We start from the raw sequence: 25,758 nt of genomic DNA, 5'->3' as shown, positions 1-25,758 counted from the left end.
CGGTTTATAATAATTTGGTAAGTATATATATATATATATATATATATATAAAGGTATGAATATTATTATTCAGAATCAAAGAAACCTTCGGACAATCTTTTTACAGTGCTGTTCGTGCTTGTCACGAGGAGGGTCAAAGACTTATCGTTATTTGCCGATCGTGTCTATTGATTAGAAAACTTCCATTCTTTTCTGTCGATCGATTCGATTAGATGCGAAATGAATCTATATACAATAAGAGAGTTATACCACTACACGCTACGAATCTGTAATTAATCTTCGCTCGACGCTGTAAAAGATACTGTAGCAGTCTCATTTAAGTTGGTAGATTTCCAAGCTGTGTGCTTTTTACACTTTTCGCATTGGAATTTTATCGGTTTTCATATATATATATATTTATATATATAGTATCTAGAGGCTTGAGACTGCTTATTATGTAAGATTAGATTAACTATATTAATACGATCATATGACTCGTGTATATATAGAGAAAGGATGTTGCATTTTTAGACAAGATTGAGTCGCACAATTCTCTTATCGATTAAGAATTTTAAATTATGAAGAAATCAGAAGAAACGTGATCAAAGCTTTTTCTAATCAATGAAAGTCGGCGAGAGATATACAATAGCCAAGAAACTTTCCGCAATTTCCTCGAACGATTTAACAAGTGACGTTTTTTTCACGGTATCCAACTATATTTGGCGTTATTATGGTATTTGCTTCCTGTATAATCTAATCTATCGATAATACACATTTGTATTAACGCCATACGAATCGAAGCACACTAAATCAGTTAGTTGTCAAAATAGAAATGTTTATGATTAGTCTCACGCGTGATCCAAAGGGAATCCAAATGATCGGTACAACTTAGTGGCAATGAGCAATAATCAGCTTAAAAGCTAAAAAATAGTCCGACGATGGATTCGATAGGTTGTGCCCTAGCATATAGTGTATGTTACATAAGCATAGTGAATCTGCCAAACACGAGTGTTTCTTAAAATTGATGAATAAGCTGAAATTTGTGCAAAAAAGAAATTGATCGGCTAAACCCAGCAGAAGTGATTTATAGCCTATCATAGTGGCATTAGCAAATTTCCAAGTCACGAGGGAAAGCAACGAGGGATTCTTACCCTTTTTGACAAACCTCTTTTATTTTGACATAAAATCTTAGTGAGATGAAAAATAAAGCATAATTTAAGTAACGAACGTATTCTTATTTAAGTATTGAAATAATTTTCATTTATAATTCGCGTTTCACTTGGATCGATTTTGGGGGAAAAATGAAGATATAAATACGCAAGAGGCAATTTCTTAATGGATAAAGTACAAGCAATAATTTATTTATTTCGTCATTTTAATTCCTGTCCCATAAATATTTCAGAGAGATGTTTCACGTGAAAGCGATAACTCTCAATTGATGCACTTAGGGGAACGAGAGACGAACAGTAGTTGGAACGAAAGCAAACATCGTGACGCGTTGGCGTTCGACCCTCCACGAAGAGAAATCTTCTCGACGTTTCAAATTTAATTGCTCGTATGTCTAAAATTGGCTCTCTATCTTGAGTGGCAATTATTATCGATTTTTCGACCTTACATTGCTTTTGATAAGTAATTCTCTTTCGATATTGAAACCCATTCGTCCAAATAAGTCAGCGTGCACTTGTAAACTTGTACCTGCGTTCGTATTTATATAAATATGTACTCGTACATTCATATATCAACAGCTTGCTTTATCGGGGCCATTAAGAAGACATTAAGATGCTATGCCAAGAGAAGCAGCTTGTCCAAAAGGGTAAAAATCCCTCGTTGGTTTCGCTTGTGACTTGGAAATTTGCTAATGTTCCTACGATAGGCGACAAATCACTTTGGCTCGCCTCCGCCACTGCGAGACCAATTTCTTTCTTGCACGAACCAACGGAATTATCGCTTTATTTATACGAGTGGTACGAGACTGGTACGTTTAAATTGTTACTTGAATTTCGAAAAAGGTAAACAAATGTTTGCTCCGAAGCAAGTTGGTATAACTACATATTTTTAAATTCGGTATTACACGCCTACACCAAAATGAAAATGAAGGAAACTGAATTTTTTAAAACCTATACGCGTAAAGGATCATAAATCTTGCCTCTGTTTACTAATATTTGGAGAAATTTTGACAGAAATTATGATCAATGAAAAGAAATCGGCTAGGATGAAATGAAAGGGAGGAACCAAGATCACATTAACATTCCAAACATGATTCGTACATAAATATCGGCTTGTAAGATATGCAAAGTGCGCGATCAGCAGAAAATATCTGGTAATTATAATTACATTGGACATCAATCTGCTTCCCACTTTTAGCAATTTGAATTTTCTATAATATAAACGACACACGATGAGAATACTTTGAAACATATTTCGTAAGTTGCGTGCAAAGTAGTAGTAGCGTGGTATTAAAGAGAATAATAAACGTTTACAATCTTGGCTGGTTAAAGGAAGGAAGGAGTGGATCGGGTTACGCGTTGGTTAAAAATGGAAATTAATAAAGCTCTTAGCTCTTCATTTTTGACGTCCAATGATTTCGAGACACGTCGTGCGCAAGATAAGTGTACCGTAATCAAAGTAGTTGATTGATCGAGTTATGTTCATCCATTCGTAACCGTAAACAGAGAGCCGGTAATACGTTATAATTCCATGTCATCTTGCAACGCCTTGTTATTCGTGTGCGAGATTGCACTCGTCTTTGCTTCATTTGGCATAGATAATTGCAAAAATCTGCAATTTCGTAAAATAATTATCAACGAGTTATACGTATGATCTGGGCCAGACTTATCGTGGCACAAACAAAGCAACAATATCTGACCCACATCAAAGCTATAAAACAAAGCAGCAACCAGTCATAACATCGTTACACCATACGAGGCAACGTACTATGCCCGTTTAATGTTCTTTGTCCAGTAGTCGTGTAAATGACAAAACTTACATAGTCTCTTGCTAATTCCAATTACTACAATAATCAACAACAGAAATAAACTAATGAAAGAGATTAATGAAAAGGAGAATTTTACGAGAAGAATCGATGTTAATTTATGAGAAACTTTATCAGAAACAGGAAGGCAAAACTAGCTACAATAATTTTCCAAGCAGCAAACTTCTGATTATCAGTTGGGTCCCTGATATATTGCTGCTGCGGTGGAATGATTATTCTCTTCTGATTGAATGTATAATTGCGCAGGCGCGGTAGAAAATAACGGGCCATTAGACTGAACTGCGCGCGAATAGGAGGCGCGAGATTTCTTTTTTCCAGGTCCTAATCGATCGGGCTATTAGACCTGCCGAACAACAGCCACTCGAATATAATAGTTCGAAACCTGAAATTATGCCAACACTCGGTCTTCTTTAGCTGCGAGTCCTACATGATGATAACGACGCATTAATAAGATATAGCTTATAAATGAGATCCTGCAACACCAACTTCCTACACGCAGCCTTCGGAAATGCTTCGCAGCTTCCGTTGCGTATCAATATTCTGCTTTCGGCTGATAAATTGATACGTTTTAATGGATGAGATAGGTTGAAAAATCTTGCGAGGTAATTTGAGCTCAGTGGCACGAGCAGGTAAAGGTTTTGCGTGAGTTTTGTCGAGCGCTACACCACACGGAGTCAAAGAGAGAGAATACTTCGCGAGCACTCTATAACTACTGAAGGTTCGGGCCGCCCGCGTCGTATGTTTCAGGATGTTTGTTTGGTTTTCCCACGAAGAATGCCGTGAAGGATGCTCGAAAGGCAGCCAGTCGTGCGTGTCGAGTGCCAAGAGTTTCCGAGACTCTCGCTGTTTCTTTCTTCTGTCGTCGCGGTGCTCGTCATCATCGACTCCACGAGCCGCACAGCCTCTGACAGCGATGCTGAAGCTAAAGTTTTTCCCTCGTCTCCTTGCGCGCATACTGCGCGTGTCCTGAAATTCAGGCATCAACCATTTGGGGCACAGAGTCTCGTCTTGCGCAACCCAAGCGTGGCCACTCGAGACTTCCTACTAGCATCCACTTCTTGGTACACGCTATAATTTCTCATACTTCTTTTCCCTTTTTCTTCCAGTGCTATATATATATACTATATCTTATAAAAAGCATAAATTTTCTCAAACAAATGTGGAAATATCTGTAAAAATATATATACTTGCAATTTCTGCATTGCTCTCGTTGCTGAAAATCTTCGACAGCGATAAAGATAATAATAACTATATATATAGAAATATATTTTATACTGACAATGAGTATTATCGGGATTATTAATCCCACTCTCGCACCAACGCGACGTTAGCAATGTCCAGCGAGATAAATAAGCACTTGCAACGCGTCGCTATACTTCTGCGCGTGTGCATCCGTAGATTCTCGAACGATGGATATTTATGGCTTGAGCTGAATCATAGTAAGTTTGGTCCATAACTGGGTTAACAAATCCTTTGTTCTCGCGTCGTCATCAACGGCCTGGTATTTTTCAACCTTCGCGTGAAAACCTATGTGGGTACAGTCAAAAGCTGTCTGGAACTAGGTAGGATTGTCTCTATTCGTTGGCGTAATATTTGTCCAAGCGACTATCGGTAAGCAATATAGTTGGGTGAAAAATGCGTTCATTTTGTATAATTGCGCATTTGTGTAAATTAACATTGTTCTTGCAATTTTCTCTAACTCGACAAGATTTTGGCGCTCAAATTGGATCTGCCAGCATTTCTGCCATGAGATATAAAAGTAGCAGACGCAATCGTGGATCTGTGAATAGCTCGGTGCTTAAAGAAAAGTGCCAGTCAGTAGAATCGATGCGACGTTATGAATTCTTTAGCAGTTTGTACGGGGTCGTCGCCACAGGAAGTCAATATCTCAGGCTGGAATGCACTGTTTGGTCTCGACTTCGATCTGTTTCTCTTGGTAGCAGCAAAGCTCCTAAAGCCTCTGATATAAGTATAGCATGTATACCGTTGAACTAGTCAGCCTCAACCGCACTTTACAAGGATCACTGTAAATATTCCGTGATGCACCTGTACAATTTACATCGACTCGATAACATTGAGTATCTCGCAAAGTTAATAAAAAGGGCTCTCTATATTTTATTTTGAAGGAAGAAAAAACAAACGTTGGTCCAATTCTAAGAAAAGATATGAAATTTGATCATTATCGAGCAAATTAAGACTTATCGTATTACCATTCATTCCTGGTTATTATTTGCTCAGCAACGAACGTACGAGTTGGTAAATAGTACCGAGTCTTACGTTACCAGCTTATACGCACGCTCCGTTGTTCGTTGTACGAGTGTGCGCCGAGTTCTTGGTAAAACCGATCGTTTCAATCGTCCTCTGAACATTCGAGTCTAAACACACTGTTGGTCGATCACTGACCTGGACCAACGCTAATCAAGTTCCGAAGGCCCATTGTGGCCCAGTCACGTGATCCTACATAGTAAGATCAACTCGATGCAGCTGACCAATGCAACGGCTTAACAAACGATAACAAATCGCTCCTCTTATCGTTCTCGTATCGTCTTTCGAGCTTGGACAATTTGCGATATTGCCACGTATATTCTCGATGTACGATTTGTGCACCGTTTCGATCCATTTCTTTTTTAGCCCCACTCTTATCGCGATTTCAATTGCATCCAATCACAATTTCAATTAAATAAATCCAATTTGTAAAAACAGGAAAGTCGACGGAACTTTACGCCTAATAAAGTGACCCACTTCAAGCCTATTTGTTCCACGCAAGAGCTTTTCAAAATTGATAAAACAATTGACCTTCGGTAAGATTCGCATGATAATTTATCAGTCGACTTCAAATAACAAACGAAATTCGGATCAAGCTGGTTCCAATTGCAGGATTTCTGTCAGATACGAGTGTTCTTACAATTTACATAGTTTACGTGTATAAGCATTACAAAAATATATAATATCCTTATTATTCAAAGACACCAAAAACTGCACGCTTCGCAAATGTTTTTTATGCTCAGTATCAAATTAATGCCTGAAATCAAAACACCGTGATAATCAATCTCGCACGATGACGTCTATATCTGGCAATAATGAAAATAGATATAGCCACGTGAAATTTGCGGAATAATCAGCCTCGTTCCCAGCAGGAAATATATATAGGCCTCCTATTTTGTCCATTTACAAAATTATACAAAATAGGAAGAAATGTGTGGCGTTTACAAATATGGATAAAATGAGAGAACGCGATACGAATCTTAAAATCTTCATGGTTTCTTTATTTTCTTTCGTGTATCTAGATAAAACCATATTTGCGGACGATCAAGATAATCTTACGTGGCGCAATCTAATTATTGTCAAATTTCAAATGATCTTTCTTCCCTAGTAGCGTAAAAATAGAGAGTATAGGAAAGGGGGGGGGGTGAGGGTGGAGGACTTATCTTGATTTCCCGTAAAACCGAATGATACTTATACGAGAGAGTGCTGCATATAGCTGTAAAAATCTTTTTGATCGATCAAATGAAATTGCATATCGAAAGGCCATGAATCACGTGGAGATTTCATCAGGAAGAAAAAGCAGAGAGAAAGGAGAAGGAGAGAAAGAGTGCGCAGTAGTAGGAAGAGCGGAGCAAAGAGTGAGTTCGATGGCCGGGTAAGGGGCGAGTGATCCAGGGACAAAACAAGATTCGCACTTGCTGCGCGCGACAAGTCAGCAGAATAAAGTTTTCCCGACGCTGGGGCGTCCGAAAACTTGCTAGAACTGGAAGTATTCGTTGTGGAGGATCCGTAGGTTGGGGATATGGATTGAGCGAAAGAGAGGAGAAAGGAGAAAGAAGAGAGGGGGGTGGAGGAGGGGGGGGGGGTGCTCGGCCCCGCGGCAATACTCTAAACTAAACTAAAGTCGATGACCGGTGGCGGTGGGGGCCGATGCGCCCGATCGACTCACTGACTGAGTTCAATTTGTAAACAGGACTCTCAATAATGGAAGACCCTTGCACACCCTCTCGAGAACAACTTCCGGTTGTCCTATGTGAATCGCGTAACTGATGCTACGACCAACTTTTAACGCCTCGCGAGTCGGTGTATAACAACCGCGCGGTACACACACACACACGTATACGCCGATATAAAGACGTTGCTTGAAAAATATGGATCGGTCGGGGGGAGAAGTGCAGTTTGTGCAAAAAACGAGTGATTGGTATTATAAAGAAGTTGGTATAAATCGAGGTGATCGAGAGTCACGCGCGAAGCGTGCCGTTGAAGAGGGGAGGGCTCGAGAAGCTTCGCGTGTCCCACCAACCGACACTCGCGCCTCACGATCCAATCGTCTTTCTCTGTTCGCGACAGGATTGCATCGTTGCGAGGATCGAGCGACGCAGGAGAGCAGAAAACTGATCGGAAAGCGGAGTGCTGCGGCCTGATTGACTTTTTAATCGAACCACTTGGTCCAGCAATTATCCTCCTTCTGGCCCTCTCCCGAGCATGTTTTACACCCGTAAATATCCAACGAGCGCGAAAGTAGATTTCTGTGCGTGTACAGGATAACCGCACCCGCCCACCGATTCCGTTTGACGTCACCATAATACCTCCCTCTACCCTAACTCTCCTCTCCAATCACCTCTCCGATTACCCAACGGGACTTTGCGCTTCTCCCAGGAATTTTAATTCGACTTATATATATTTCTCTCGATTTATCTCGTATCTTCGATTCTCGTAACACGTATACGTTTTTAGCGAACCTCTGCGTGTATCCTCTCCCGAAACGAACGCGCTTCGGGCTTTCGTCTCTATTCCACGTGTCACATGGTATACGCATGTACAAATGTTCGTTATAGGTTTATTACCAAATCTTTGTCATTTCGTGGTTCCAGCGTGGCCTGGCTCGAGAGGCTGAAAATCCGACGAGAATTGGGATTTGGTGGGTTTTTTTGGAAAGTGGGTTATACACGCTAATTGCACGCTTAGAATGTTTTATACGTTCGATGGAGGTAATTGCGAGGTAGAAAGGGACTGATGTAAAACCGTCAATCAGTCGATCCTTCCTAGAAAAGATGACGCTATATCTCTCTGACAGCCTCTTGGCCTATTAACTTCTTTAATGAAGCATTTATTGCATCGGGAATCGCGTAAAATCGTACAAGAAATGATTTACCGGAGCAGTTTCTTCCTTTCCCAGCTGCTTTTACTATTAGCAAGGATCTTAACAACTCTGGCACCTAATTCTTTCGTAACATCGATTATAATCGTTCAGCAAACATCAGCCGTTTGCCCCGATGTGGCCATTACAAAAACTCTAAATAAATAAATCCTTCTTATTAGATTAATACGAGATAAACATTTCGTCAGATCAGCTCGATCGCGGTTGGTTCCTCGGAAGAGTGGGTAATGCGTGCGAGAATATGATTGAAGGGTAAAATAAGAGTCCCATATGCTTCTTGTGTCGAAATCTTGGAAATTTACCAGGAAGGAGACATTAAAAGTGTAATAGCCAGATCTGAATGTAGCTCGGTTGTTCGGCTAACGGCCCTCCACAATGAGACTTTTGGCTCGATCTCGATGCTAAAGTCAATAAAAAAAGAACTGCGTACGTGAGCCAATAGCGATAGGCGCTTATCGAATCAAGTTGTCGCTCAAGAATAACTTGCCCTCGATTTTTCAACACAAATCTTCTCACATATTTACTGACATATTTTCAAAACAATTCCACATGAACTGCCATGCCGGCTATAGGTTTTGTATTTCATCCAAACTACCTTTGCTCGATCAGAACTAGCAAAGCGAACTTATATCGAAACTAAATTTCCCATACAGTCCATTATCCTCCCTATATTTTCCTCAACAGATTGAATGTATCTCTTCCACTAAAAAGTAACTTTGTGGGGTGAACGCGATGCGACTAAATAGCAACCGATGTTAAGACATTGTTTTCGTATGATAATACTTCACCCGGTTACGTTCGTTTTCCATGAAACACTCGCTTTCGATACGCAGAACTGAAAAGTCCCGTAAAAAGGGAGCTCGTTGAAATATCGTTGAAAAGTTAGGATTCTGTAGGGGCATAAAGTGTATGTAGTACATCAAGAAACTGGAACGAACCATATGCAGTACACAGAGATCAGTGGTAGAGAATAACCAAGAGAATGATGTAGGTACTGTGTGCTCGAGGGTCAGAAATCACTTTACGAATAGCGCGAGGGATATATATAATACAAGGCTAAGGTTTGAATTTGCTTGAATTTTCTTCTTGATATATTCAAGCTTTGTGCTGCATTTGCTGCGGGGAACAAAACACGCGGGGGCGGCACGAGGTCAAAACTGAATCTGATTCGATAAGCTGCTGCTGCTGCTGCTGCTGCTGCTGCTGCTGGTGTTGACCGCCACGGGCAACTTGACTCTGGGGGTTCCACCACTCTATACTTTTTACACGCTTTTTTGCTCCACTTCACTCCTCTGCTCGCTACTGCAGCTCCCATATAATTTGTAGACGCGTGTCTAACTGTATCATTTAATCCCTTCGAATTAAGCGCTACTTCTGTTCCTTAAATATTACCTATAGTATATTAATTACACGCAATATATTTTATCACGTTTCAAACTTCTTCCTTAATTTTATTTAATTAAAAAATCCCTATTTTTTAATGATATCATGTGTTTGCTGGCTCTACATACCATCTCAGTCTCGTTGTATTAGATATATGTTATTTCGTTTGGACAATTTATCTACATAATCAGCTTTATGCTTGAACTTGCAACGTAGTAAGTGCACCGTGCATACACGTCATATCGTTATAGCTGGTTACTCCGCGATAGAAAATCTACTTGCTGCTGGTCAAGACCGCTCTCACAGTCGGTGGCCAGTTTCTTCACGTATTGCGGGAGTAAGTACTCGCATGTTGCAGGGAGAACAAGTATCGCAGTCCGGTACATGACACGCGAGGCGTTAAATTACATCTACACCATATTTGCTTCAGCTCAAAACTCATCGGGTTTGGTTCGGAAACTTAAGGATACAACTTTAAAACTGTATGCTCAGCCAACTATATATAGCTACTCCATCAAGTTATTATCCAACACTTATTTCTCGTTGATTTCGGAATCTTTTCTACTAACGATCAACAGAATCTATATTCGTCCATACGTGGAGCACTTTTATCTGCCGGATAAATTAGCAGCACGAATGACTTCCACGTGTCCCTTTTAATATACCTTCGTTAAAGAGATTGAACGAAACGTTAAAATGATAGGCAAGTGTTAGAAACTTGGAATAATTTTCTAATTTTTCAAGTGTTTTTTGATAAATAGTCTAAAGTGTTTCGGGTAAAGGGCGAAGAAGTCACGGACGGATATTTAGTGTCCCAAGACAGATAGAAGTGGACGGAGCAGGAGAGGAGTGTTTGACCGTGATACTGGTGAAAATAGGAGAGCCAGTCAGCAGCTTCTCTCCGGTTTATTTCCACGGTACCCTCACTTAAAGCCTTAAAGCGTTATCGAGCTTAGTAATTGACCAAATTACCGATATGGAATTGCTCGGCGATCGCTGGGAAAGCCCCGAGAGAAGGTGAAGGGAACGATAAAGGTAATGGATTTTCGTCCAAGAGCCGAAAAGGGACGTTAGCCCTGCTTCACACTCGTGCGACTAATCTAATATACGAGGAAGAACACTCACGGGAGATATTTCAAGTGAAACTCAAAGGCGTTACACGCTTCGGAGCGCGTGCTTCGGCTTTCCGCTAGATTTTCCTAAACCTAAAACATACAGGTACATTCCCATTGAAAAACTTGTCGGTTTGCTGAGGAAACGAAATCTTGCGTAGAGAAGACGGTCTCTGCGTATAAGAGGAGCTAAAAGTCTGGTTTAGTGCTATTGTATAGATGTATATTGTGTACAGAGTGTATATATAGTTGTGCGATATCAATCTGTGACACAAGCCGGAAAATATCATTACCGCGACCTTGTTTCTTCTGATTGGATTGGATATCCTCGCTATATACTCCACACGCACGAACATCGATAAAGGTCATGTGTACGCCACGCAATATACCGGAAAGCGAAAACGATTCGTGACCGCGAAATACACACGCGTGTATCATTGGACTCTCGCATTCCACTGTTTTCTATGAGCAACTTTGGCTCTTGCGCAACGAGAAATATACTGTAATTGTATATCTTTCGTTATTTGTAAGTAGCAATCAAGTCATAATAATAAATCTTTATTCCATTCAATTAAAGCTAGCAAACTGTAAACATGGGTTTAGATTAATGGCTCCGGTCAATTATTATCAAGTTATATAGTTTAACCCAATTTATTAGCTTTATCTATATCTATCGCAGTGTAGCTTTATAATTTCGTTTCAAGATTGTATACGTTGTACAATTGTTATCCACATCCCATTTCTACCGAATGTTTTAACATAAAAATGACGGGTTTCATTGACAATCCTCGATCGACAATAAGGGAGTGTCGATAGATATAGTTATAGTGCAGAATGTCAAGTTGGAAATGTACAGAAATTTATTGGTTCAGTGGAGCGATACGTCACAGAGCGAATAAGGAACAAATCGTACAAGTGTGCCACGAATGCTATTATTAAATAATTTAGCAGTAAGCTTGTGATTTGATTCGATCAATGGTAGTTGTCATCGAAACGTATAACGAGTTCGTGTTTAGTCAGTGTTTAACGCGCGGAGCAGCTGCCAACCAAGCGTTATAAGCGCGTTATACGTCCACTGGCAGCGGGAAGTATGCGCAAAGTATAATCACTCGATCGAGAATAATTGGTACGTCTAATCCGCAAGCTATTACACATTGTACAGGAGTTTATCCGGTGTGCATGGGCTGTGGTACACGGATATAACAGTCTACCACTACTATTGCCATTAGCATTAGAAAATATGGTCGAACGCAGCGACACGTGAAAGGCTTCGATTCTGCGTCGAGCGAATTCAATGCTGTCGCTCGGTAAGCGAAGGACCAGCAAAGCTTGTTCCATACAATTCCAGCAAGTGATTTCAATATGAGAATAGAAATGATTGAGCGACCATTGCTATATGGTTGCGATGAAAACTCACCGTACGTGCGCGAGTTTCTTCGTTCGTATATGTATACGTATATGTAAGCTGTACAGATACACGAGTTAAATAAGGTATAGAAGAAGGAAAGACGGAAAGAAAGACCGATACAATTTCAAGTAGAAAGCTGTGGTATCGGGAAGCTGATGATAAATCTGCGCTATACGAAAGAAAACCAGCATAGCCAGCTTTGGTAGTCGATCGTCGATTCGTCATTCGATAAAAAAGACTTTAATCGATCGGTTCCGATTTATTGAGTGCAAGTTCCACTGAATGGATGGGATAGGGAAAACGGAAATGGGGAAAATGTTAATTACCCGACTGAAGAGGAAGCGTTCGAAAAGAGGAGCAAGGGACGTGGGGGAGGGAATGGGGAGGTAGAAAAAGGATAAATTTACTGGTTTTGATGGAAAGAAGTGGTAAAAAACGAATGAGAGGAGAAAAATAGGAGGTGGGGATGGTTGCTTAATCGAGTAGAGCTCATCCAAAAGGTATTTTAATTGCGCATTCCGCTTATCTAAAATATGCCTCGTTATCATCCACGTATCATTAGATTTTCCGTCTGACAATCCGCTGCCACCGATGATAAATGTACACTCACGGTATTTCATATTCGACGATTTGTCTACTTGCGAATGAATGATACTCGCCTTACGAATTAATTCTCACGCCCTCCAATCAGCAAACACACGCTACACGATCCATCGCTATTGTTATATACAATATATATATATATATATATGCATTTTACAATAATACTTATTACGAATAGAAAGTTTCGTTTCAACAACCAGAATGAAAAATTTTACAGACGACGATCGACGCGAAACAATGTATTTTATCATTTGAAAGCTTTCGATGTACGTTTTTACGTGTATTGACTGGTGTATCGATAACGAAGATTATACAATAATGAGTTTCTCTAACACGATATTAACCACACACACGTATCGTATCTCAGCATTAATACAAGATAACTCCATAGAGTATACTGCAAATTTCGTTGTCGAAAATACAAAGAGAAATGATTAATGAGCACGAAAATGTAAAAATTAATGAATTTGGAACGTATGTACGCCTGTGGCTGATAATTAATCTCCGATAGAGTATCTTATTAATAGCGTATCGAGAAATCAAAGGTCCATTGGGTTTTTTTTTTTTGGCCATTCGAGAGTACGTATATAGAATTATAAAAACTAGCGTAAGAGCAATAGTTTGGACTTTCGGAATAATTATTGATCGAGCGTAGCGGGAGAGGGAAGAGCTGGAGTGCGAGTGGGGGGCACGGAAAGCTAGAACGAATAGCGAGGAGTAAAATTAGCGTGTGTACAATGGGAGAGAATGTGAGAAATGAGACATTTATAAAGAGATTTGGAAGCGCGCGTGGTGAATGTGATTGTATAACGACGTTTCCCATGAAAGCCGTTCAGAGTCAGGTAACAAAGGGCTCGTGTGGCTTGGACGGAGAGGTGGCACATACGTGGAAGACACGACGCGCGTATATATGTACGTATACTATATCTCGATCAGGTATAATGCTATTCAGGTACACAGTGCGAAGCAAGTGGGGATGAAATCATGATGAATGCGGGGAGAGCAAAGGGTGATATAGTGGCTCGGCACGGCGCCATGAAATACACGCCGTGAAATCACGCATAAATCCCCTACTACCTCAAGCTCCGTAACCGTTGCCCGTTGCTTGGATTAAGACGGGGTAGATTCTTTTTGTCGAGTCGCTGCAAAATCGCGGCCAAGGCCCTTCCTTCGTGCCCGTTCAAACGAATACGATTCTCTCTCTCTCAAACTCACGCACACACGCACATGCGGGTACGCGCGCACGCGTTCTATGTCTCCCTCTCTCCCTATGCTCGCCGCCGCGCGCGGTTCCCTTGGGGTGAAGTATCGTTTCCTCGTGCCGAAGGAGCTAATCGAGCACCACTGCTCCCGCTGCTAGCCGTGCACCGTTATATGCAAACCATGGGAGTTTCGGCCGAGGAAAATCGCACTTTTCACTCAATCGATTATCGACTCTCCGCTCGAATGGACAATTTTTCCAGCGCACCGTGAAAGTGCTGTTTGTTCGCACGCCAGTTCATCGTAAACATTCCATTTGCGTTAAAAATCTCGCTCCCGTAGCTGGCACGCATTTTTCCACGGGGACAAACAGAGATGTATTCTTTATTTATCGGCAATAAGCTTTTCCAACAAATAGGCTCATCGGCAGCGCGATTTCTCTAGCGATCGATGGAAATATTTATAGCGTCCCGAGGCTCGGGCGAAATCGACGGATTTTCTTTGTTTTTTTGCGAGTGCGGAAAAAGGAGGCTCGCCGATTGAAGAGAGAAATGAGAGAACTCACGTGCTTAGAGTGAGACGCATCCAGGCGCGTTGCGTCAGCAGCGTCGACGCATTGCGTCGGGCTGGCCTTCGGAGCTGCTTTCAAAATCCTTGCATCTAACAATTACGACCCCGCTCTTCCTCGTGCCACTTTTTTCCCCGTCAAATTCACCAGCTAATCCACCCACCGTGTACGTCGTCGACTCACCACTCCTCACTTTGTGTCACTCTTTCCAACACACAGATCTACGACTGTTCCTCCGTACGAGAAAATGATTTTCGAAAAAAGACAAATTGGGGGAGAGAGAATGAACGAGTGATAAGGTCTCAGGCTGGAGCACTGTCACTTTATATCGGAGGAAGTAGAAAGTAGAAGAAGAAGAAGAGGAGTCGAGTGGAGTCGAGGTAAGGCAGGGATACACTAGGCCCGAGGGGAGCATCGGCACGTCCGTCCACCTTCGATCGGGCCGGCACACTGCAAGGCGTGCGACTTGCAAGCCAGTCACACGCAGGCACACCCCCGATAGAAGAGCTGCACGCTCCACACTCCCAAACCGTACAGCTCTACGGGGCTGAAAGATTGCTCTGCGAGGTAGATTCTCCTCCAGTCGGCCAAACCTAACCGCACGCTTCTCCGAACTGGGCCAGAAGAGGACGGATCAGGATAGAAGAATGGAACACTCGAAACCGCCTCTAACGCTGACGCTGCTGCTGCTCTTACAATTTTCAATTATGGAAGAATCTCTCTCGAATCCAGTTTCAGCTATCGAATACTCCAATGGTAAACTCGTTTGGTGGTCGCACGTGATCCTGTGCAGCACCGTCCTGGTAATACGAAATGGTGTCCGCCAGGGGTTGCTGGAAGTTGGCCAGCATCATCCTCGAAGCAGCCTCAGCCAAGTGGAGCGGACAAACGTCGCAGCTACGCGATCCCTGGCGGCTGACCAAAGTGGCGTGTCGTCGCGAGTGCAGAAAAAAATCTAACCTGCGCGAGATGAACCCTTTGGCGATCCGCCAGCGCGGCCCGAATCCACGCGTCCACCTAGCAGCTCCTATCGGCGGAAAGCGCTCGAACGATTCGAGCAAATCCGCCCCTGCACCTTATAAACTCCTTTCTCTTCCGAATCGACTGGGCGACTCTCGGTTTCGTCGATCGATCCTACAACCACGGTTCATCCGTGCGGCTCGAGCGAGCTTCGCGTCGAGCGCTAAATTAGCTCGTTCGATATCGATTTATCGCTAAATTTATAGGGTCGGTTCGGTGCAGGCCAACTGCGCGCCAATTGCACCAAGCAAGCTACCCACAAAGCGATATACGGCGCGTAACCAGAAACGACACACAGCACGACACAAGGCACGTCAACACTGATAGGAACCGTGGATCTCGTGACACGCGAGGCAGCGAGCAGCGCGTAAAACAGGGACAACGCAAAATCGCAGTCCGTCCGCGTCCGGTGGTGCAGCAGGGAGGAGCGGGACTGCAGTGTGTATACGATGTGTGTTGCTATATATATACTTTTGAATTTTCCTCGAGAGAATTTCTGCCGGTGGACAGTCCCGTCCCGTGGAGCGTATGCTTTTGCGTCTCGTCGCGGGAGGACGATACACGGGAGAGAGAGAGAGAGACACTGGCGAACGATCGAGTCCCCCGAGGCTCGGAGGCGCGCGCGAGAGTTTCTCGTTTACCTGGGCGCGCACCGTGCCGTGCCGTGCCGAGCTGCGCTGCCGTCGTCGGCCACCGCACCGCGCCGCTTCGTTCATACACTCGCCTAGAGCAACTATACATCCCCCCCACTTCACGCGTGCTCCATCCCTCCACTCGTATCGTCCACGCGGTCGCCCCTCCACCCCCCTGCCCCTACCACGCTACATCTCTCTCTCTCTCTCTCTCTCTCTTTGCCCGTATATCTGTATCTCTCACTCCTCCCCCCCCCCCCCTATTCAACTCTTTACAACGACAACATCCCTACCTCCTTCTCTTCCCTTCCCTTCCTTTCTTGCCCACCTTTTGCACGCCCCCGCCACCCTGCACCTCTCGCTCCGCACCGTACAATCTCTACACCTCAACCGACTCGGAAAACCACACAGATTTTTACCTCGAAATTCTCTTGAAAAACTCCTACCACCACGAAATTCCCACTTTTACCAACCAAGCTGTAGCTCTCCCTCCTCTCTCGTCTCTTCATTGATGTAAGGGTATACCATAATCTTTATATGGAGCCGCGGAAAGATCGTTCCAAGTAGTTCTCTCGTTACTTTTTGTTTTTCCTATAGATATTCTTCGATTCGGTAGCGTTACGTTCAACATTTATCCTCCTTTTCTCTTCAATCGAATAATTATATTGTCGGAATCATCAGAAACGAACGCAAAGTTCAATTTAGTATACTTGGTAAAGACAGACGATAAGAGGATTTTGTATACAAAAAATATCATTAAAAACAAAGCAAATGTTTTCTTAAAATTTAATGACAATAAACCGATAAGAAGTGATTGCTTTTCTACCGATCAGAAGGAAGTTTATTAATGCTTCCCGAGTACACGAACAAATGGATTTCTAAAAATTTCTTTCGAGTTCTCGTAAAGCGAGTGATAAGACCTGGAGATTCTTCAAAAACTATCGATAGTAGGAGGGATCGAGATATTGCAAGATCGATAAATTATTGGATATTTATTCCAAATTGAATCAATTTTCACATTTGATAAAACAATTTTGAACATTCTACAATCACGAAAATGAATGATTATCTCTTCTTCTGTGTCCGATTCCCTTTTATTGTTTTCGTTGTTATTTCGAGAAAGCATGATAGTAAGAGGCGCACTGTAAATTTCAATTTCTGCAATTTCTTCGTTTCAGCTCTGCGCGCGATGACAATGATGAGTCATTTCATTTGATTCGCAGGGCAACAGTAGAGTAGAATTGCCTTTAACGCGCATAGCACATACGAATGCCTCGTCCACTCGATTCTGTGAGAATCAACTCCACAGGCGAGATTTATCAAACAATATTAATTCCATTGACTATTTAAAATCACTTGAGAGAAGTTGCGAGTACTGTGCGCCACTACGATCTCAACGGGTTTCCTCGGAACGACGCAACTTATACGGACACTGTGCACTGCCTATTGGAGGATTTATAAACACAAATAGAAATAATTCTTTTGCCGCGCAGCAAAGAATAAATAAGCCGAGTTTTCAAAGGAAATATTGATAGTATAAAGTTCGCGGTAAAACAGTTAAACCTGGCTGACAAGTGAGAAAAAGAAAAAACTACACTAATGTCGAGAGATAGTCGTCGCAGTCACGCAATGGCCAGATAATTAATTATCGTAATTAATGCTGCTCCGACCGAGACTCGTGACACACACGAAGCGCCTCGTGCGCGAATGGGACCGAATAACTCGCGAACGAGAGCTTGTGCATTCGATGAGAAAATTAGCACTGGTAATTTCAACGACGCACGCGATCTTTCTTTTACATTGTGTCAGCAAGTATTCGAATCTGCTGTCGTAAGCTTTACGCGCCAACTGCGTGCTTCTCCCAGCGTTTGCGCTTCAATTTCAATAAAGGTCAGCTACTGTAAACTATATAGCATATATATATATATATATATCCCACAGTTGTCCTCTTCCTTCTCACTCTGGAGTGTGGGGGACCCAGGTACCGTTTACATCGGGGAAACATTTCAATTTGAAAAACGTCTCGTCCGTAAAAGTAGCGCGGTGCTTTTCATCATGGTTCGATCGTCACGTTCTGTCTGTTGAGCTTAGCTACTCGAGCATCGCTGACGACTAGCTTCCTCGGTTGTAGCATCATTTTCGAGCAATCTAAAAGGGACGAGGAGAAGCAAGAAGTTTATTGCTCGAAGAGAAACGACTAGGGTGCCATATTCTCCGGAGGTCAAGGGATTGGGGTGCGCGCTTAATTACGGAAGGTGACAAGTGCCTGCGCCCTTCAACAGGTACAAGTTAAACCTGAAGAAATACCTGCCGCTTCGCCGACGATTTTCAAAGCTAAGCTTCTTAAACGTTGGAAAAAATGCTGGAAGGATTTTCCTACCTTAAGCATCGTAATCCTATTATTATCTTACCGTATTGAAGCTACCAGAATATTACATTTAATATAATAAGCAGCGTATCTAAATAAATAAATGGAAGAGAATTGGCCGAAAAATTCCAGAATCAAGGGGAAGGTTTGAAATTAATTCCTATGCGTCGTTTCAAAGTCCGGAAACATAAATCTGAAAAGGACGAGGATCTTTTGTAAGAATGGGCAATTTAGCCGAAATGTGTAGCTACCATTTTTCCAGGAGATCGGGGAGCTACTTTCGTTTCCGAGTTGCAGCACATCCCGATCTCTGTGATGTAGGTTGAGATAATTGGAGAACACGGAACTACTTATCGCTGATGGTAGCTGATACGACGAGAGTTGACCTGCGGAGTGCGACAGTTTGAAAGGAGAGCTATGAAAAGTAGACGATCGCCAGACGACGATAAAGCAAACTGGCTCTAGCAGAAACAAATTGAGGCGAAACGAGTCGAGTCGAGTCGAGTCGGTTCGGTCCGAATCGAAGAAAGCCGAGCGCATTTTTAGGAGCCCCGATGCCTGCATAAGAGCACGAGTCGCGCGCGCAGATTAATAACCGCTCCGCACTTGAACGATGACGAATCGCTCGCATCCTCCCTCCACAAACGTTCAGCGCTTAATAACCGATGACACGATCTCAAATTCGACTATATACCCTTATCTTTTATTTCTCCTATTCTTCGACCATTTCTCCCAACATGCATGTAGATATATATACCGCGGCGACTCTCAACAACGTCCCTTATTAACATGCCTTAATTCGAACGCCATGCAACCACGATTGATGCGACCCTTGATGCATTCTGCGAATAAACTTTAATAAACAACGACAGCTGTGCTCGTTTCTTCAGTTTTTCCTTTATCGCGTTTGAGGGAGAACAATTAAAAGTCCGCGTATAAAATATTGACCATGCAACACGAAGAATTACCATACCTCGAATACCAAAAGTATTTTCTAACATGGTTCGACTACTAATTACCTGTACAATCTCGCGATATTCGAATTATTGCGATATCTCGAACGGAGAAATTCCGCTCTGATTGCATTTAAAAGCGGCGTAACTCCCCCACCGTATTCCAATGACTGTATATAGCGCATAGATTGTAGCTCACATACCGATCTGTCACTCGGGGATCAACAAAAAAGTCGTTAATCCGCCGATCGAAGATTTCGCATAGCTTATTTCCGTTAATGCATCGAAAATCCAACTCTTTTAACAACGCCGACTAAAACATTCCACTTCCGGATGTAGGAGGCGATTACCTCTATTATCAGAGCGCTGTCTACGTGTGAACGAGTCACTCGTATGTTATATACAAAGGAGAAATATAAGAACCATCCTTTTTATCGTCGATACGAAACGTACAGAATGCGATCGATCGATCAGCATATCTATTTATTTATTGCTGAAATATTTATTTCTTTATTATACGAACGAGTGTGTTTAAAGCGAGACGCGCGATGGCTCGTCTGTATCGGTCACAACGGTCGCAGATTGCAGACCGTGGCCTAATCGGTCGTTCGCCTACAACAACGCATAACTGCGTGTGCATTCGCGAAAAATATCGCTCTAATCGATCGACGGTAGACTACTGTGCTCTTGTAAATCACGTTGAATCATGACAAAGTAGTGTGCATTAACGTAAGAGCTGCATCAAAAAGACATCCATCCACTTGGCATGTCCATATACATAAGTGATTTCTCAATTGAGTTTTCAATCAACGATATCAGTCTGATAATAAAGCCATTGGGAGTATAACTTTTCAAGGTCATTACTTTAATGAAAAATTAAGAGTCCTTGATAGAAAGGAGCGTATTTGGAGATTTTGCGCATTAATCGTGTTACGAACGCTGAAAATATCGATCACAGCCGAGCAATTTGCTATTTATCTCGCAATCAGCGACCATTGACGCTCGAATTCCTGTGGTGACTCACGCGGCGACTTAAATCATACCAAGACTATCAATGAATTTCTCAAACCCTGCAAATGAAACAAAAAGCTAATTAAATTCGGCTCGTACATGTCACCGTTTATATCGGCCAGTATCGATCCATCTCTCGATGGTTTTTCCAGTTGGACCATGCATACATCGCAAGGTTCGGTAAGAAAAAAATACGAGACACATGAGTCATAGGAAATTGAATCACGTTACGATTACGGTGCGAAGTCTCCAGCGACGCAACATTACGAGAAAATTCTTTGCGCGTAACTTATACTCACGATTACTTTTATGTTACTCAACGAGTCAATTCATATATATCATTTGAATAAATTTACCTTTGCACAAAAGTCGTATGAAACATCTTGTGAATCGACTAATTGAAGCGTACAGAGAACTTGTTTAGAAATTTGTTTTGAAACAACAGGGTCTATACATGTGCACACACGCGCACCGCAATAATGCGGTCAATGCACATAATTTTCAGTCGTAAAGGCAAGCTAACAGTTTTCCAGAATACTTTAATCAGGCCGATCATGACCTCGGTTAAATTGTCATAAACAAATTTAAAATGAACTGTGGTAAGGAGCATCGCGAAGATTAAGACGGAGCGCATTTAGTCTCTTCTCTTCTGGCCAAGTGCACTGCAATAATTCTATATATCGGTGCACTTGACCCAACAGCCATCACTTACTCCAGTTAGTATGCAAAGCATCCGCTTCTACTCAATCGTGCTATTTGTCATGCTATCTCGCTTAAACATGTCTTCTACCAAACTTGCCACACATATATACATCTCATTAATTAATAAGCAAGGAATTAGCGAACTATCAATATATAAAATACGTTCTGAGGAAAAAGTATAAGAAAAACACGATGATAAAGAAGTTATCAATGAGCTTATTAAACGCTTGAAGTAGCATAATCGCTGCGTTAACTGTTTATTTGGAGACTGTCGGTTTTTGCTTGAAACATAAACATACTTGTAATGCAGATATAATTGATAAAAATAGATATTTTTTATATAATATTCTGATTAGAGAATAGCAGAGACTATATAGAATGGTAGATTTTTGGAATGCTAGGTTGCAGCAAGTAGCGTATAAACAAAATTAGTAATAGTAACAGCGGTGTCTATGATGTAGGAGTATATATATATATATATATATAGAGAGAGAGAGCAGAGAGATTTGAAAGAAATATTGCTAAGAGGGTATAAAGTGCTGCGTATCGAGCACAGAGAGTTGAGAATGCGGGCGACGCTTGCGGTGTGCGCTTTTTCTGTCCGAGGGTAAAGTAAAGATAGATAGAGAGAGAGGGAAGTGGGAGGAGGGGAGGGGGATAGGGTGTGAGTAGCATTAACTTTCAGGCAAGCCAATGCAGTCGGTGCAGTCGGTACAGACCGCATTTAATCAGTTTGCGGTTGCGGCCCGTTCTCTTACACCCTTTAATGCCTTTTCCCTTCTCTTCACACTTCCCTTTGGAACGCGCGTAAGCATGCACACACACACACACACACACACGCACGCTGTCTTTCTCTTTCACCCGCGACACCGCGACGTAACTCAACTCCCGCATAATACCACCCGTTTCCCCCTTCTCTCTACACTGCTATATGCGCAATAGCGGCTCTCGCTTTCTCGACGATGGATGAACGTCGAGGTTACGCTACAGTCCCCCGTGGGATCGCTCGCTATTGCTTCTTTTGTCCCTTTACCTTCTGCTACGCTCTGACACTCCTTTGCTCCTCTATTTTATACTCTTACCCCACCACAACTTAAAATTCGATTTGTTACAAGCACCTCGCTCCTAATAAATTCAAAGAGCCGCCGGATACTTCGCACTCTTCCATAATATTCTCCTCTGTCTCACCCCACCAGCTCGATCACTTCGTTACAATTGCGTAAAATACTGCAGAGTGTACACCGGACAAGATGTAATTGATATTCGCCTGATTTATTTCCTATGTATCGAACTTATTATTATGCTCCTGGGCTATTCTCGAGAAATTATTTCTCTTTCTTCTTCGGACTCCCCTATAATTGAATTGTATTATTATGCCACCGTTAATTATTCGATCTCTCGTACACGCACCTTTATTCTATATACGTTGCTGTGTCTAGGAATTTAATTATTGTGTAAATATGTAGCATTTTTTTTTTTTTTTTTTTTTAAGTAAAAATTAAAACACTTGGGAATGAAATTGGTGAAATCGTTAAAATGTAAATTATATCCATTTTTCTCTAGCAAACTTTTTATGCAAATTAAGTTTTTAATGACTCTATCAAAGATAATATGTGACTATATATTAAATGAGAAATGCTATAAAAAATAGACATAAATTGAAATAGTTAACGCTACAATAAATTCACCTATCCTAACGATCCACGTTTAAACGCGGGTCAACACTGCAGTGCATTGATTTCCTGCTGATATTAAATATCACAAATAGTACGACAAAAACCACGAAGAGCGACATTGCAATAAGAAATATTTAGAAACTTTGTAATTAAAAGCTAGACGAGATAGAGTTTCCTCGTCTTATTTTCTTTCGACTGCTATCGCTTCACTTTTTCGTGGAATTCGAAGATATAAAAAGGCTTGTCATGGATTTTACTGGTTTGCGAGCGTTTGTTTTCAGGACTCGTTGGCTAATTTAACGCAATTAAATAATACCAGCTACACCCCATTAACCAAACAAAATACTGTCACCCAGTCGGATTTCAGAGAGATTTTGTGACCGCGAAAGCATGCGCGTCCACGTTTTATTTCATCGTGTACGCCAAAATTTACAATCTCCAAATCACTTTTTTAGACTTGCATGATATTACCGCTTTTATAACGCTAAACTAAGTTTTTATAATACATCTCTGAAATTCCAACGATTAAATTCACTAAATGGTTTATGATCTACACAAAATCCACTTGAGATATAATTGTTCAATTGGACATGGTCGGTCTATGAAATTGATTTCCAACCACTTACAAAGAGAAGTATCAATAATTACTGTAATATTGATTACAGGGGATCTGGTGAGCAACAACATGTTCGTTCAATTCAATACACCCTCGTGTGTACGCTCGAAGATTAGCTTGCACGAATAAAGTAACACTTGGAGTATATACATATATAGTGCAATAAGCAAAACGAAAGCTTATACCAAATCTAATGATTGGTAGAAGAAAAGGAAAATTTAACGATTGAAACAAAGCGACACATCTACGTATCATAAAAGTTTTTACGCAATTCAAAGAGCATATATCACCGAAGGAACTGTCAGCATTTACGAGAAGACAATATCTCCGGCATTGATAGAAACACGAATTCCACGACGTTCGCGTATAAATTGAGACGTCCCGGAGTCCCTGAGTAATTACTCGTTGTGCGGTTTAGTGGTCGTTATAACGTGCTATAAGATTCATCGGCGTAGCGCACCGACGTAAAGTCAACGTGTTTGCCGAGCCGTGGTAATAAAGTTTCGTGCCGGTCTCTCCATTAGGGGCACTCGCTCGCTCTTCCTTCCAAGAAGCGACCGATCGCAAAACACCGGCAGGCTAGAAGCATTCCGAAAAACACGAAAGATTTTTCGCAAAAATTAAGCCGTCCTCATATAAATGACAATGAAACGCGAGAAGAGCGCCCAATTCTCTCAGACCTCTCTCCCTCTTTCAATCTTCGAATTGTATATATCGCTGAACTATGCACTTTTCTCTCTCGGAATTCGTGAAGGTATATATATATATATATATATATGTATAACCTGTCGCGTTGCCTTGAAAGAGAAGCTCCCACCCCCCCCCCCCCTCAGACCATCGTAGATCATAAACGTTATTGTATCTTAATATTTGAACGTAAACATTGTATCTCTCTTAATTAAAGGAAGGCTCTCGAATGAGAGACGAGGGACAGTAAAATGATAATTTTTCAGGATTCGAGTAAGAGAAAAGAAGAAGGAGACATTAGTATGACGAGAGTGGAGAGAATCACCGCTTTATTAATTCGAGTGAAATTCGAGCTCCTCATCTCGTAAGGGTGACTATAGTCGGACGTTTATTGCGTTCTCACGGGGAATTTACGGACGGTCGTGGAAGCAACTGGTTTTTCCCAGCACGCGAAAAAGCCCAGCCGACCGGCGACGACACGGATCAAGACTCAACGCCACGCCGCGCCGCGCCGCGAGTTTGCAATACGTAGCTCTCTGCAGCAGCAAGCTGCAGGCAAGAGCGGGACCCGCGAGATCTCGCGCGCGCCTCTATTCAGACCCACCACAGCTTTGTGACACCACAACTTTCCGTTGCAATAACATTCGCGCCTTTGCAACAACAGTTGGTCTCAACCGGGACGAGAGATCCACTCTGCAACAATAACATACCGCATGTGTGTGGCCTCTTTCAGCGATCCTCACCTTCTTATTTTCAGGCTGCAACCTCCGCTAGCCAAGTCCACTGCTAATAAGTTATAGCGAGAGAGCCACTGGCTCTACTCGCGATTCATAAAAGCGCCATTCTAAAATCCGTTCGACTCGTGCTGCATTCGATCGCAGATGGGTGGTCCAAAATCCCAATCCTATCCACCTACTACCTACGTTATTTCTTTCGCCTACTCGAAACTCCGGATAATGGAAAAGCACCTATAGCGAGATGTATATATATATATATATTCTGGCAGTAAAAAATGAGCGCGAGAATATAAGGAGTCAATTGAAAAGAATGTCGGATAAATCGATGCTAGGAAGATTTCGAGTGGTCACGACGATGACGACGACGACAAGTGCAGGCTGTTTGGTCCAAACAACTCTGGAGATCTCGAGAGCTTCGTGAAAACGTCCTAACTTAAGTAGGTAATATTTGCAAGCAGGTAATAGAAGCGTTAGGACTACGACGCGGCGCGGCGCCTCTATAAGTGGTGGACTGTTCCCTGCTGTTTAAACGAACAAGCACGTGTGAATGGATTTTCTGTTCGCAGAAAGTCCAGAGATGAGTTCCACAAGATTTCCATTCACGGCTTAATCTTCGCTGTCGTCTCGTTTGACTTTAACGAAGAAAGAAAGGCCCTGCTTGTAAAGAGCATTCTTATCCAATTTTTATCAACTCCGTTTGCAAAGTAGATATATTATTCGCAAATCGTTTCAAAAACCTAAATATTGCAAACTGTGCCTACATCTAAGTCCTACGTGCGTTTGTGTGTGTGTGTGTATTACTCTACTCGACCTTATTCGTCAAGTGCTCGCATAGCTGTATTATCGTAACGTGATCGTGGCAATGTTAAGTACCGAAGGATCTACTTGGCACAAATTCATCAACATTGCGATTAAGAGAGTCCCGTCTCTCTCTCTCTCTCTCTCTCTCTCGCGTATTATAGCGT

The 25,758-nt window shown here is 42.1% G+C and overlaps 1 protein-coding gene across 2 annotated transcripts in view; it reads right to left on the bottom strand.

Annotated features, from left to right (window-relative positions):
* Positions 1-25,758, bottom strand: part of ths (thisbe) — a 100,888-nt gene that overhangs the window by 34,375 nt on the left and 40,755 nt on the right. The window contains exon 1 of one of the 2 annotated variants that reach the window (XM_066742520.1): positions 14,389-16,169. The exons of the other annotated variant lie outside the window; for it this stretch is intronic. Coding sequence (XP_066598617.1) covers positions 14,389-14,408 — 20 coding nt within the window. The 5' untranslated portion in view covers positions 14,409-16,169. Of the gene's footprint in view, positions 1-14,388; positions 16,170-25,758 lie in introns of those variants that run through there. 2 annotated transcript variants of the gene reach the window in all.

This window comes from Prorops nasuta, unplaced genomic scaffold (assembly GCF_024137725.1).
Source record: "Prorops nasuta isolate Cenicafe-Biocafe unplaced genomic scaffold, Cenicafe_Pnas_1.2 PNAS00030, whole genome shotgun sequence".
Classification (NCBI taxonomy): Eukaryota; Metazoa; Arthropoda; class Insecta; order Hymenoptera; family Bethylidae; genus Prorops; species Prorops nasuta.
Note: the sequence above shows the minus strand (reverse complement) of the source record. Positions and strands in the feature narration are given on the sequence as shown.